Genomic DNA, 16,410 nt, shown 5'->3' on the forward strand with positions numbered 1-16,410 from the left:
CTATTTTTTCAAAATGAAAATATAGTTATTTTTGCCATGGATATATGAAAATATAATCTAATAATAGTATAAAAGCTCATCCAAACCGTATTTCAGTTTTCCTGCTTATATAATCCATATTTTAGGACAAAATTGATTAAGGTGTCGTTATCTCAATTGAACCCAAATAAACCCTCTCATAGATACTACTTGTTAGTTGTCGCAACAAAATTCATAATTAATTAGATGAATGTTAGTTGGCTGTATTGGTGGCCTTAGACATTTTGGCACTACAATACAAAACTTTTTTTTTTGTATAAAATACTTTGTTTTACATACAAGAAATTAGATTCTATCACAGTCCTTTAATTAAGGAAATAGGAAGAAAGCTTAGAAAAACAAGGGAATCAGAAGAAAAAAAATGAATAATCAATTGAGTATTACCATATTAGCTTTTTTGTTATTATTATTAGCTTCCAATGTCACTTCTCAACCCGGCGTTTTCAATATAAGAAAATATGGTGCACCTAATGGAGATATAACCAATGTAAGATAATTTTTAATGAATTTTATCGACCGCAGATGGTGGAATATAACAAATTTCCGAAAATCTGTCATATAAAAAAGTCATGGGGTCGCCATGGCCGGCAGACACTCTTTCACAAATTTTCTAGAGTTGTTTTTCAAAAATTTGTTTGTCTTCCGTCATAGCGACACCATAACTTCCATTTAAGAACATCAATTACTACAACTCCCACTCTAATTTCTAATATGAACAAATATTAACATTATTTCCCATTATTTTTTTTTTACTTTGTATTAAAAAAAATGGGATGAAAGAGAGTTATAATTAAGTTGCATGTATGATGTTTTTTTTTCACATTCTTTTTTTTTTTTTTTGTAAAGGCTTTGAAGAGTGCTTGGAAAGATGCATGTGCATTAACAAGTCCAAGTAAAATTGTAGTTCCTAGTGGTTGGTACAAGTTGCAACAAATAGATCTTGAAGGACCATGTAATGCTCCAATTGAAGTTAAAGTTCATGGGAAAATTTTAGCACCAAAAAATCCTTACCACCTCAATGGACAAGATCAATGGGTTAGATTTCAATATATTGATTTTCTTACCTTATCTGGTAGAGGAACTTTTGATGGCCAAGGTGAAATGGCTTGGAAGCAAAATGATTGTGGCAAAAACACAAATTGCAAAAGACATGCCATGGTAAGAAAAATACTCATTTCCAAAAAAATTAAATACAATAACCATAATCTCGCATGTTAAATTTATTTGATTTTTTATGGAAAATTTTATTTTGTATTAATTAATCTTTCTCTTTATTTTTGTTGGTTATCAATATTGTTCTTCTTTATTAAGGAGTTCCCAATTTTGTTGGTTATAATGTTTCAAAAAATTGATTGTACAACTTGATTTTCTACTTTTCAATTGCACGCAATTGCAATGCTGTTCTGAGAGTAAAATATAAAATTGTGAAAGGTATTCCTCATTATGTGGAGAGAGGAAGAAGGCATATCACTATTAATTTTAGTAATTGAAATTAATAGTATGAGAGTGTTTTTAGCTAGTGAGTGAAAATACTGAAACTTCTCAGAGCCATTCACTTTACATGCATTGCACTATAAATTGTTTCCTTATGTTTTCATTTCAAATCATCAGAGAGTGAAGAAATCCTTTTGAGATAGAAAAATCCAAAAGAGAGTTTAGCCACCATTTGTGTTGGTGAGAATTGTAATCCTCATTTTTGTAATATCATTCATTTACGTTGAAGATATTATTATTACTCCATTGTTATTATTATTATTACTATTGTTATTATAGTGTGGGAAAAGTTTGATCCAGAGATAATTATTCCGCCGACCTTGTATTAGGTGTGTTTTGTGTTATCTTTCCCAACAAGTGGTATCAGAGCTTCGGCTCATCACCACACATTTTAACTTTTATTACAATGGAAGAGTCAACCTCTGTGGGATCATCAACAATGATCAAGTTAACTTCTTCAAATTACTCCATCTGGAAACCCAGAATGGAAGACATCTTATATTGCAAAGATTTGTATCAACCTTTGCAAAATAAAGGGACGAAGCCTACCGGAAAGTCTGATGATGACTGGAATGTCATGAATAGGAAAACTGTCGGACAGATTCGGCAATGGATCGATCAAAGCGTTTTTCATCATGTTGCGCAAGAAACAGTTGCGTACACATTATGGACGAAGTTAGAAGCTTTGTACGAGAGAAAGACAGCCCAGAATAAAGCCTCTACTATTCGGTGATTGGTGAACCTCAAGTATAGAGAAACTAGGAGTGTTTCTGAACACTTGAGTGATTTTCAAAGATTGATAAATCAACTCACCAATATGAAGATGGTGCTTGAAGATGAATTGCAAGCATTATTGTTATTAAGTTCCTTGCCAGACAATTGGGATACGCTTGTGGTTTCATTGAGTAACTCGGCACCACAAGGTGTTCTAACATTGGACATTGTAAAAGATAGCATGTTCAATGAAGAAGCTAGAAGGAAGGAACAAGGAATGCCAACAGAGTCTGAGGCGCTTGTCACTGAGTATCGTGGAAGAAGTATCCACAAGAAGTTCAATACTAGAGACAAGTCAAGGGGAAATTCTGGAGATAAGTTCAGGGGTAGGTCGTGGACAAGAAAAGACGCTGAATGTTTTTATTGTCACGAGAAAGGTCACATGAAGAAAGAATGTAGAAAGCTCAAAAGAGAGCAACAAGAAAATGGTGATGCGAGAAACATAGCCGCTACCATTTTTCAAGGCAATGAGGTAATCTTCGTTGGTGGTGATGGTCATGTTAATTTGACATCACAAGATACATGTTGGGTCGTGGATTCTGGTGCATCATTCCATGTAACCTCACGAAGAGATTTCTTTGCTTCCTATACAAGCAGTGATTTTGGTTATGTGAAGATGGGGAATGATGATAAATCCATGATTGTGGGCAAAGGTGATGTTTGCCTAGAAACAAACACCGGTTGTCGTCTAACGTTGAAAGATGTGAGACATGTACCTGACATGCGTCTCAATCTAATATCAACCGGACTTCTAGACGAAGAAGGCTATACTAGTGTGTTTGGAGATAGGAAATGGAAGCTGTCAAAAAGTTCCTTGGTAATAGCCCGAGGCAAGAAAGTAAACACTCTTTATGTGATAGAAGCAAAAGTCAATAATGGGTGTGTTAACGCTCTCGGAGAAGACTCCTCGGTCGAGCTATGGCATAATCGGCTCGGACATATGAGTGAGAAGGGACTTCAAATTCTAGCCAGAAGAGGTATTTTGGCCGGTGTGAAAGGATTAGAAATGTCGCTTAAGCCATGCACACATTGCTTGGCTGGAAAGCAACATAGAGCTTCATTTCAGTATAAGGCCCCACATAGAAAACCAAATGTTTTAGATTTGGTGCATTCTGATGTTTGTGGTCCAATGACCACTACTACTCTGGGAGGTGCAAGGTATTTTGTTACCTTTATTGATGATCACTCCAGAAAGGTTTGGGCTTATGCGCTCAAAACAAAAGATCAGGTGTTTGTTGTATTCAAACAGTTTCATGCTAATGTTGAGAGAGAAACTGGCAAGAAGTTAAAATGTGTTCGTACTGACAATGGAGGAGAGTTTATGGGAGATTTCAAACGTTACTGTATTAGTAATGGAATCCGGCATGAAAGATCTGTTCCGAAGACGCCTCAGCACAATGGAGTGGCTGAGAGAATGAACAGAACTATTGTTGAAAGAGTGAGAACAATGTTATCTCATGCTAAGTTACCGAAGAGTTTTTGGGGTGAGACTCTGATGACTGCAGTTGATTTAATCAACTTATCCCCTTCAGCTCCATTGAATGGTGATGTTCCAAATAGGTTTTGGACAGGTAAAGATGTATCCTACAATCACTTAAAGGTGTTCGGTTGTAGAGCGTATGTTCATGTTCCAAAGGATGAGAGATCAAAACTCGACTCAAAGTCGAAGGAGTGCATCTTCTTGGGATATGGGAATGAAGAATTCGGGTACCGGTTATGGGATCCTGCAGATAAAAAGATTGTTAGAAGCAGAGATGTTGTCTTCTTTGAAGACCAGAATATTGAAGATATTCAGAAGGGAGTTAAGCCTGTTATTTCTAGAGAACATCCGATCAACTTGGATCCAGTTCCTCCTCTAGAGAATTACGGGGGAGATGAAATAGAAGATAATGGAGAAGCGGAAAATGAACCTCCAATTGATGATCCAAATGAAGAAGTAACAGATGATAATGGAAGTGGCAGTAATAATGAAGATGTGATTGAAGACTCTGAGGATGAAGAACAAGTTCCCTAGTTAAGAAGGTCATCTAGGATACCTAAACCACAAACCAAATATCCTGCAACGGAATTTGTGTTACTAACTGATGGGGGAGAACCAGAGTGTTATGAAGAAGCCTTGATAGATAACCACAAAGAAGAATGGTTGAAAGCCATGCAAGAAGAAATGCAATCCTTGCATGAGAACCTGACATATAAGTTGGTAGCTTTACCGAAAGGTAAAAGAGCACTCAAAAATAAATGGGTGTACAAGTTGAAGACTGAAGAGAATAACTCACGACCTAGATACAAGGCGAGATTAGTCGTGAAAGGCTTTAGTCAAAAGAAAGGCATTGACTTTGAAGATATTTTTTCACCCGTGGTCAAGATGTCATCGATTCGGGTAGTGCTTGGTTTGGCTGCAAGTTTGGATCTAGAAGTGGAACAGCTAGATGTGAAGACTGCATTTCTTCATGGTGATTTAGAAGAAGAAATTTACATGGAGCAGCCAGAGGGATTCAAAGTCAAAGGCAAAGAAAACTTGGTATGTCAGTTGAAAAAGAGTTTATACGGACTTAAGCAGGCACCGCGTCAATGGTATAAGAAGTTTGATTCCTTCATGATTGATCATGGATATCGAAGGACGAATTCTGACCATTGTGTGTTTGTGAAGAGATTTCATGATGGTGAGTTCATCATACTTCTCTTGTATGTTGATGATATGTTGATCGTTGGACAAAATAGTGAGAAGATCAGCAAGTTGAAGGATGAAATGAAGAAATATTTTGCTATGAAAGACTTGGGACCGGCAAAACATATTCTTGGTATGTCCATCCGTCGTGATCGGAAGGAACGTAAGCTGTGGTTATCACAAGAAAAATATATCGAGAAGGTGTTGGAGCGGTTCCACATGGAAAAGGCAAAACCGGTTGCTACTCCACTTGCTAGTCACTTTTGTCTTAGTTCGAAGCAGAGTCCGACAAATGAAATTGAACAGCGGGATATGAGCAAGGTGCCATATGCCTCAGCTGTTGGAAGCTTGATGTATGCAATGGTGTGTACACGGGCTGATATAACACACGCGGTTGGTGTTGTTAGCAGATTCTTGGCCAATCCAGGAAAGGAGCACTGGAATGCTGTGAAGTGGATCTTGCGATATCTCAGAGGAACTTTCAAAATGTGTTTGTGCTTTGGAAGTAGAAATCCTGAACTAATTGGCTACACAGATGCAGATATGGCGGGAGATATTGATTCTAGAAAATCAACATCGGGATTCTTGATTACATTTTCAGGGGGAGCTGTATCGTGGCAGTCTAAGCTACAAAAGTGTGTTGCTTTGTCTACCACAGAGGCAGAATTTATTGCAGCTACAGAAGCTTGCAAGGAAATGTTATGGATGAAGCGGTTCTTGCATGAATTAGGGCAAGACCAGCAGAAGTACATCGTGCATTGTGATAGTCAAAGTGCAATCCACCTGAGCAAGAATTCGAGTTTTCACTCGAGGTCAAAGCATATTGATGTGAGATATCACTGGATACGTGATATGTTAGATTCCAAACAACTACAACTTGAGAAAATCCATACTGATGATAATTGCTCAGATATGATGACCAAGTCCTTACCCAAGGACAAGTACGAGTTCTGCAGGAGAGCTGCTGGAATGTTGGAGCCCTCCACCTAAATCGGAAGGGGGAGATTGAAAGGTATTCCTCATTATGTGGAGAGAGGAAGAAGGCATATCACTATTAATTTTAGTAATTGAAATTAATAGTATGAGAGTGTTTTTAGCTAGTGAGTGAAAATACTGAAACTTCTCAGAGCCATTCACTTTACATGCATTGCACTATAAATTGTTTCCTTATGTTTTCATTTCAAATCATCAGAGAGTGAAGAAATCCTTTTGAGATAGAAAAATCCAAAAGAGAGTTTAGCCACCATTTGTGTTGGTGAGAATTGTAATCCTCATTTTTGTAATATCATTCATTTACGTTGAAGATATTATTATTACTCCATTGTTATTATTATTATTACTATTGTTATTATAGTGTGGGAAAAGTTTGATCCAGAGATAATTATTCCGCCGACCTTGTATTAGGTGTGTTTTGTGTTATCTTTCCCAACAAATTGGACAATAAATGTATTAAAAATGGGGAGAAATTTAGGAAAAATATCCGGAATCCCTTTATTTCGCATGGAAAAAAACAATTGTGATCAAAATCAAAATTATGCAGTTGAAACGTGGAAGGTCAAAATCATGAAATTGTAAAGTGGAGTAACAAAATTGACAAACTCCATTTGGTCTCATATATAAGTTCACTTTTTAGGTCCATTCAATAACTAATGTATTTGGTCTATATTACAAAAGATAAAGACATTTAGTTAATTACTTTATAAAATCATGTGAAATTTGAGTACTTATTCTCATAATTTTGTTAATTCAAAATCAATGATAATGCATTTCAATCAACTTAACAAATTGTACTTTCGACAGAATTTCGGTTTTGCATTCCTCAACAATTCAATTATCCAAGACATAAACTCAAAAGACAGCAAATATTTTCATGTTAATGTTTTTGGGTGCAACAATGTAACATTTACAAATTTCAACATCAATGCACCTGAAACTAGTCCAAACACTGATGGAATTCACATTGGAAGATCAACTAAAGTGAAGATTATCAACTCTAAAATTGGCACTGGTGATGATTGCATCTCTTTAGGGGATGGTAGTAGACAAATCACAGTTCGAAACGTTACATGCGGACCGGGACATGGTATTAGTGTCGGAAGTCTAGGAAAATACCCCAATGAAGAACCTGTTGTTGATCTTACTGTCAAGAATTGTACACTAAATAACACAGATAATGGTTTAAGGATCAAATCATGGCCTGGTACCTCAGTAGTTTCTATTGCATCTCATTTGCATTTTGAAGATATCATAATGGTTAATGTCACCAACCCTGTGATTATTGACCAAGAGTATTGTCCATGGAATCAGTGTTCAAAAAAGGTATTTCTTCAAGTAAAGGTTACTTTTTTTTTCAATTATTTATGAAATAAACTATTAATTTCATCATTAAATATTAGAAATATAATTAGTCTTTAAATATAATCGATAAAGTATATGAAAATATGTGTCATGTTAGTAATAGTCCCTAGCATATTAATTATGATATATTAGTATATATCATATATACTAAAGTGACTTATTTTTTGACTTATGGATTACTAGTATTTGGTTAAAATATATTTTTAGTCCCTTTAAAAAATTTCTTCAAACTTTGGTCCTTCTAAACTTTATGTTTTCAATTTTTGTGTCTATTTTTACAAAAGTTTATGCAACATATTTCAAATGATTTTTTTTATGACATCATTATCAAGACCTTAAAATATCATTATTTTAATAATTTAACTATTTAATTTTTAATTTAAATTGAAATTGAATAGTTAAATTATTAAACTAATGACATTTTAAGATTTTATCAATCAATCACATATAATCAAATAAAATGTATTTCGAATATGCTACATGAATTTTTGTGAAAAAATAAGGAATAAAAACAAAAAAATTAGAAAATACAAATTCGAAGAAATTTTTTAGAGGACTATAAATCAGTGTCGGTATACTATTTAAAGGGCAAAGTTGGTACCTTATTTGTGTGATTAAAAACATATTTAACTTTTGTACCAAAAAAAAAAAAAAACATATTTAACTCTATTATATGCTTGTATAGTTCATGGACAAAATTGAAAAGATGATAATTTTGCATCTAATGATGGTTTATTTTCTTCTTCAACTTTTGTAGAGTCCATCAAAAATTAAGATAAGAAAAGTGTTATTCAAGAACATTAGAGGAACTTCTGCAACACAAGAAGGAGTTGCTTTGGTTTGTAGTCGTGGTGTGCCATGTGAAGCTATTGTACTTAGTGACATAGATTTAAGTTTCAATGGGTCCAAAGTAATTGCTAAATGTGCAAATGTAAAGCCCACAATTCGAAAAAGCGCACCCATTTGTATGATTCCGCATGTATAGTTAGGGTCTCCTTCATTTTGACAAAAAGTAATGTAAATTATTTTGTCCATGATTTTTATCATCAAACCTTTGTAGGAATTACTCCTTTAAGATTAAAAACTAAATTCTGTAGTGGTGACTCTAATTAATTAACGTATGTTACCCACTCTCTCATATCCTAAATTATTAGTTCTTTTGATATTTTCATATAAATTAAAAAATATAGTTAAATTTATATGATAAAAAATATTATGAGTTACTTTGTAAAATTAGAATTTATTAGTATAAAAAAGAGAAATTAAATGAATGGAAAGAAGCGCGAGTAATGAATAATAAAAAGAGTATGCATGATATGAATTTTTTTTCAAAGTTAGAATATTGTAAAATGACTTATAATTTGAGGCATTTTTATTTACGGTGACTTATAATTTTTTTAAAAAAAATTATTTAAAGTGAGTGATAATGTGAAACGAAGGAGGTATTATGTATTCTTTTTCTTCAAAGCTAGATTCTCATTTTCTCTTTTTCTTTTGGAAATATTTTTTTATAGGTGTGTTTGCTTCAAGCGATCTTTGTAAATTTTTGGGAATATATCGATAGGAAATATGCATTCTTATGTTTGTTATAAGTTCATTAAGTTTTATTCTTTGTATGATACAGAAAATATAATGTTTCATTGATATTACAAAATGACTTATAAGGTAAGGTTTTTCAAAGTGATTTTGTTATATGTAAAAAAATCATTTTTGAATATGACAAGACATGTTGACGTGGCATGCGAGTCACTTGTCACGTGTACATTGACTTGGTCAAAATTAGTGAGGATCGGCCTTTTGCAAAATGGACTAAAATTAAGGGTCAAAAGTGCAATTTAGCATTTTATTTTTGTAGTCATTTCATTTCAAAAGCCATGAATATATCTTTATCTTCTCCATCAAACTGTTAATAAAAATTGAAGCTCCATCCTCTAAATATGACATTGTTTCTCAAAGACCAAATACACCATATTTTTGCACACCATATTAAGTGCCTCACTTTTTTGAGTCTACAAGGCTTTATTAATAGTTCTCCAGAATTTGTCAAATGAACACAACCAACATTCTGCAAATTATAATCAAAGCCGAATGATGGTTGCTCTGCAATTGCACAGAATCGCAACCAAGTAATAAAGTGATAAGTTATCGTTCTCCACAGGGATTGTGCCAAAATTACTAGTTTCGCTTAGGAATTTAGATAGTTTGCATTCTCTTTGTTTGTTTAGAGATAGTTGTGCGGGTAAAAGTAAATAGCAGGTAAGTAAATGGCTATAAAAGTAAAAGGGTGTGTGTATCCACACATGGTTGTTAAGTGTTTCTGAATCCCTCCCTTACGCCTGCTTGGTAGTTAGTTGTTAATTTCCCTTTGTTCCCCTCTATTATAATTAGCCTTTATAAAATAGTTTCAGGAACACTCTTTGCCTATTTCTATTACAATCTGAGAAGAGCCTAATATAGGTTGCCTTTATGTTGTTTATAATTATCCTCGCTCCAGTCGGTTCCACTTCTTCGTAGTTACTTATACTTAGATATCATTACCCTTAAGGCTCAATGGTTTCACAAGTTGTCACGTGTGCCTATACTAGTTCTCACCCTAACTCATGTAGAATTGATTGTTCTTATTATTAGCTTTAATCCTACACTCAAACCACGTATGCTGAATTCAATGGTCTCCTTAAGAGATTTGAATATGTCCTTCATTCGGGACAATTAGCTTCGTTTCCTATGTGATCAGTATTAAAATAAAGAATAAAAACCGGACAATAAAAGAGTTTATGTAAGAAAAATTGAATTTAACACCAAATTATACAATACCAAACATTCGTAAGGGAGTTCATCTACTCCACCTAACCTAGGAAAAATAAATTACAAAGACAATAAAGAAAAGAACCTTAATGACCTTGGAGTTCCTTGGCCCTTCTTGCCACCTCCTTAGAGTCCTCCTAACTCTCTTTTGAGTATCACTATTGTTGAGTGATTTCTGAATGAATAATAGTGAAGGAGAAATGCTCTATTTATAGTTTTTCAGCTGGGTTTTGGGCTTTTCTGCGCGTCCATCACACCCATCGTGGCCACGATGGCGTGTAATTTCGCCTCATCGTGGCCACGATGGATTGTATCGTGGTACGATAGAAGATCTTCTCCAGATTTTCTGCTTTCTTCAACTGCCTTCGTCGTGCCACGATGACAAGTCATCGTGGTACGATGGAAAAAATTTGTTGCAGATTTTCTCATCGCGCCTTCTCATCGCGCCACGTTGGATCTCATCATAGGTACGATGGTTGCGCTGTTTATTACGTTTTTTCCCTTTTTTGATGCTTTTTCTACTTTTCTTGCTTCTAGGCCAAGTAACTTCACTTTTCTAGGTATTTGCTTGCTTTTAGGCTTCAATTGCTATTAAAACTACCCTAAATTACTACTAAAAACATCATATACTTGACTGTCATCACCGAATTACTCAAATATCTTGTTTTATATCCTTTGCGTGAAGGGAAATAAGAAGAAGAGATGGTCACAGTTTTCTGTCAAACAAAAGCAAAATACACAGGTTTTCTTTATAGGATCTAAGATAATACCTCTGTTGTAAAGTAGCTCCAATCAAATATGCTAATTTTAGTCGATATATCATTTAGCCATAATTTAGAAAATTGCGTTTAATCCACACAATTTTGTTCAACACTTTCATCGACATTTTTGTAGAATGAGAATAAATATAGCGGTAAACTAGACAATACTGAATTAATCAATGTCTCTCTTCCCCCTATTGTTAAAGACCGGCCTTTCCAGCTTGAGAGTTTGGATATGAGACTGTCAATAATACAATTTCATGTTTCGCTTCTTCTCGGATTTGCACCAACGGGATACCCAAAAAGCGAAAGGGGATGGAAATGTTACATGATAGAAACGTAGATGTTGCCTCCATAAAATTGGACTCCAGGTTGATTCCGTAAATCTTACTTTTGAAATTATTAATTTTCAATCCATATACTAACTCAAAGCTTCGCAGTATAGATTTAATACACCAAAGATTTTCCTTGTTACCATGCCTAATATTGAATTGAAAATCATTGCTGATTTTAAATCCCTTATATAATCCCAATTCAACCGCTCGATGTACCATGTCTATAAGTCCTTCTGATGCAATAAGAAAAAGGAAATGTGATAGTGGATCGCCTTGACGTAATCGCTTCTCAACTTTGAAATTTGTTGTTGGGCTCCTGTTGACCAAGACTGACATATAGCTATTAAAGATGCAAGTCCGCATCCATCGAATCCACTTGTCAGTGAAGCCCATGCTCCGCATCATATCATCCAAATAACGCCAATCAACTATATTATAAGCTTTCTCAAAATCGACCTTCATGGGGAAACACTGATTTTTCGTTCTCTTGACCAAATCAATCAGTTCATTAATCACCAACACGCCATCTATAATCTGCCTCTGAGGAAGTAATGTTGATTGGCAATTGTAAATAATTTTTCCAAGTACTTTCTTGAGCCGACTAGCGAGAACATTTGACAGCACCTTATAGACGTATCCTATGAGACTTATAGGACGATAATCAGATAGATTATGCGGATGATCTTTCTTGGGGATTAACGTTAAGAAGGATGTCGTAATGCCCTTTGGGAGAACAACATTTTGGTGAAATTCATGGAAAAAGTTCATAAAATCATCCTTGACAACATTCCAAAAAGTCTATAGAAAATTGAAGTTAAAATCATTCGGTCCTGGACTTTTATTCCCGTCACAATTCCACATTGCCTCCTTAATTTCTTCCTCTAAAAAAACTCCAATTAACACATCATTATCAGTGTTAGAAAGTTGAGAAAAAGTTAAGTCGTCAAGGGTGGGTCTGTTAAGTATCCTCTCCTCAAATTTTTCTCAAAGTGGTTCTTCACTGCATTCTTAATCTCATCAACACCAGACAACCATTGATCATTCACATTAATAGTGTCCATCTGATTTCTGCGTCGTCTAACGCACATGCCATTGTGGGAGACTCGAGTATTAGAATCCCCTTCTTGGATCCACTTTAATCTTGACTTCTATTTAATGATGCTTTCTTTGATATTGAGTTGCTTCCGAAATTCATGAGAAAGGGATTGTCGACGTGCTTGGTCTAAATGCGTTGAATCTGAGGCCCATAAATCCTCCATTTCATTAAGTTCTTGCACGCAACTCTCAATGTTTAAGTCGACTAGTCCAAAACACTTCTCGATTCTAAACGCGGGGACCTTCCCTTAATAATTTCAATTTCTTCTTCAAAATGAAAGCTTTCTTGCTGTTAAGATTTCCATGGTTTGGATAAAATGGAGAAAACTTTAGAAAGTCTTCTAGTTAGTAAAAATCATAAGGATTCATATTTGATAAAAGATAGTGAAAATGATACAATGGTGGCTCTTATATAGAGCAATTTAGGGGTTAACTAAATAACCGCCTAATAACAAACTCTAACAAACTAATATAAACTCTAACTAACTAATTTTTTTAAAAAAAATTCAAACACTTTCATTAACAAGCTAGAACACAGCTAATGACGTTACAAACAGTAGCAGAAATAGAAAACTCTGATACAAAAGGGGCTACTCCTAACCAAGTCCTACTACCCACAACCTTAGCCAAAGAGGCCAAATTATGGGCATCACAATTTTATGTTCTACTAATAAACATTACAGAAGCATTTGTCAAGCCAACCATCAAGTTTCTACAGTCCTGGGCAATTAAATTATTAGCAGCAAAATTTGATCTTTTGTTGATGCAATTGACCACATTTGTCGCGTCTGAGTAAATGGAAACAGAGTTGATACCTTGATCAGTGGCTACTTGGAGAGCCCAGCGCACCCCTAATGCTTCAGCCAACAGAGGTTCAGCAGTGATGTCCTCTCTTTTGCATGCACTAAAGGTCGTTTCACCATTCATATTACGAAGGACGAGACCCCAAACAGTATGGCCCAAGTTACAACACCCCGCATCAACAAACATAGAATTTAAAGATGTACTCCGAGGGGGATCGGAAATGGCTTGTGAAACTAGAACTCTTCTATTTCTTGAAGGATTAGCCTCATTAAACTCATGAACAAAATTCATAGCATCAAGGGCCAAACGTGTTGGGTCCATTTGCCATCCATTAAAAATCACAGCGTTCCTTCCAGCCCAAAATTTCCACAGCAAAGTACAAAACAATTGGATACCAAGAGGGTCTTAGCACACCATCCATTTCAGAATCCGGTCATGCAAATCAATATCTATAGGAATATGGGAGCCAAGGTGGGATGCAAAAAGAGTAAGTTTGAATATATCACACTTCATGAACAAGTGTTGTGAGGATTCCTCCTCCCTAAAGCAAAGAGGGCAAAGTAAGTCAAGATTGATACCTTTCTTATGGAGATTGGATCTTGTTGGAAGAATATTTTTGCAAGTCTCCACATGAAATTCTTGATTTTATTTGGAACCGGAGCTCTCCAAATTTCCTTCCACAATTTTCTTCTTTGAGGACAAGACGGACCGGGTTGAAATCTAGCTTTTTCATCACATAAAAGGTGGTATGCCGAGCGAACTGAATAGTCACCATCCTTTTCCCAATTCCAAATCAGCAAGTCATGAGATAGTCTAAAGGAAAGTGGAATATTTATAATCTGTTTCGCGACATGCCTATCAAAGCAAGAGAAAATCAAACCCCTCTTCCATTGTTTGGTATCAACATCAATAAGTTCAGCCACACGAGCATCCTCCGACAAAGGACAATTATCCCCCTTGAACTCAATAATCTTCAAATCCGGCATCCAACTCTCCTTCCAAATCCTCACCTTTCTACCATTACCAATTTTCCACAAACCACCTTTATCAACAAGATCAAGAGCACTAAGAATACTTCTCCACGCATAGCTCGGTTGGTAACCCTTCTTCGCAGTCCTGAAATTTCCATTTGGGTAGTACCTGCTTCTAAAAATCTTCTCAAGCAAAGACCACTCTCCGGTCACAAGTCTCCAGCAGTGCTTACCAAGTAAAGCTTTGTTGAAATCTTCCATACCTCTGAACCCCATTCCACCATCTATTTTTGCTTTGGATAATTTTTTCCAACTCATCCAGTGAATCTTCCTGCGCTCATCGTTTGACTCCCACCAGAATTTTGCCAACATAGAGTCAATATCCTTACAGCATCCCAAAGGCATTTTGTAACAGCTAAGGATATAGTTTGGAATGGCCTGCGCGACAACTTTAATGAGAGTCTCTCTACCAGCTCTAGAAAGAAAACGTTTTTTCCAGCCCTTCACCTGCTTCCAAACCCGGTCCATGACAAAAAAAAAGACAGCCTTTTTGGATCTCCCAAAAGGAATAGGAAATCCAAGGTATCTTGATTGAGCCTCCACCGCCTTAGCACCCATCATATTACAGATCATATTTTTGTCATCATTTTGCACATTTCTAACTAACTAATAGAATCTAGTTAATCACCATTATTCTTAACACTTGCCTTCAACATTACTATTATTCTAGTTGTGAATCAATTTCTAGGAGCTTAGAATCAATTTCTATGCATATTCCAATAAATCCACTTCCGTTGATAACATAATTGAGATTGAATAAACCAGAATTCCATAGTAATAACAGTCCTCCTGATAGTCCCTCTGTCGGTTTCGCCACCCACTCCACCCCAGCATCGCCCCACAAATTATGAATCATGTGTTCCTCCATGTTAGATTTTTTAGTTTCTGGTAGAAGACAAATTTGAAACATACATGCCTTAATAAAATGTGTCAATTTCCTTCGCTTAGCACTACTCCCCCATCCCCTCATGTTGAACGAAACAATCTTCATGAATTCACCCTCTTGTGTTGCTCCCTCATGACCTTAGCATCTCTGTCTTTCCTTTCCCCTTCTTTTATGTGTTGAACAAACAGAGTCCCCATCGGTATTTTGAGTTTGATTCACCCCTAATTGTCTCACCGTGATCCATAGTTTAGAAGCTACCGCTGATTCCTGCCGCCTTCTCAAAGTAGCGTTGCAATGTTTTATATCTGTATGTATGTATATTTTTTATGATATGCATACTCATGTATGGTGGCAAAATTAGGTGATTAAGGCGGACCACGACCAAACCCAGAAAATAGGACACTATTAAAATACATTAATATTTTTACAAAATTATTATTACATTGTATTGGGCGTTAAAATGTTTTAATAAAATGTTATTATTCTGTTTATTTTTTATAAAAAAGTATCAATTAATCAATCGATAGTTTAAATTATTCATTGAACCTAAGTAAAACTAAACTCTCTTATGAGAATAAGTTTTTGCACAGTACTAATATTTTTTGCAATTTTTGTCTCCGGTTACAATGAATGCCAATGAGATTCGAACCTAGAGCCTCATACATACTACCAAAACCTTTTACCACTATATTAAACCGAGTGGCTTAATCTTTTTGTAATTTTAAATTTGATAGAGACCACGTATGAGTGATATAGTATGAGTGATATAGGAAAAGGGTTATTATTGTAATAAAGAGCATATGGAGGTTTTATAAGTAATTAGTGAGTGAGATAGGGTGATGGGTTGACAAGTTTGTTATGCCTCTTAATAGTATATCCAGTGAGGTAAGAGGAAGATAGGAATTATTCAGTATCTTTTCAGTTTAGTAACCGAAAGGTTTTGGCAGAGAGATGGCAGAGAGAGAATTATCTCTTCTCTGAGGAGCTTAGCTCTGAGATTATAGTGATTCAATCTCTGTAAAAGCGATTACTTTGAAATTTTGGGTTCCTAACAAAATTTGTAATGAATATTTTTATTAATTACCTTGAGCACTTTTATTTTCTAATCAACACAAAAATTATAAAAAAATAAATCACTGGGATTAATTAACATCTTTTAACCAGTTATACTAATTTAACACAAAAATTATGTCACACGAAGGTTGGGGGATTAAGAAATCTATGATGTCAGCTTGTGTGACAATTTAATCATATTTACATAGGGCTCAAGCCCATATGAAAATTCACTAGGCAAAGTTTATAACTTTCCTTCAAAACAAAAAGTTTATAACTTTAAAATTAAATTAGGCAGAGAGGAGAG

General features: G+C 35.1%; 1 protein-coding gene across 1 annotated transcript; it reads left to right on the forward strand.

Moving 5' to 3' along the window:
- The first annotated feature begins 400 nt into the window (after window positions 1–400).
- On the forward strand, window positions 401–8,318 carry LOC123922424 (polygalacturonase-like). The gene is made up of 4 exons (XM_045975141.1): window positions 401–526; window positions 886–1,197; window positions 6,776–7,294; window positions 8,091–8,318. Exons 1-4 carry the CDS (start codon window positions 401–403, stop codon window positions 8,316–8,318), a joined length of 1,185 nt encoding a protein of 394 aa, XP_045831097.1.
- Window positions 8,319–16,410: the final 8,092 nt, after the last annotated feature.

The sequence above is a fragment of the Trifolium pratense genome, linkage group LG4 (genome assembly GCF_020283565.1).
Source record: "Trifolium pratense cultivar HEN17-A07 linkage group LG4, ARS_RC_1.1, whole genome shotgun sequence".
In the NCBI taxonomy this organism is placed as follows: Eukaryota; Viridiplantae; Streptophyta; class Magnoliopsida; order Fabales; family Fabaceae; genus Trifolium; species Trifolium pratense.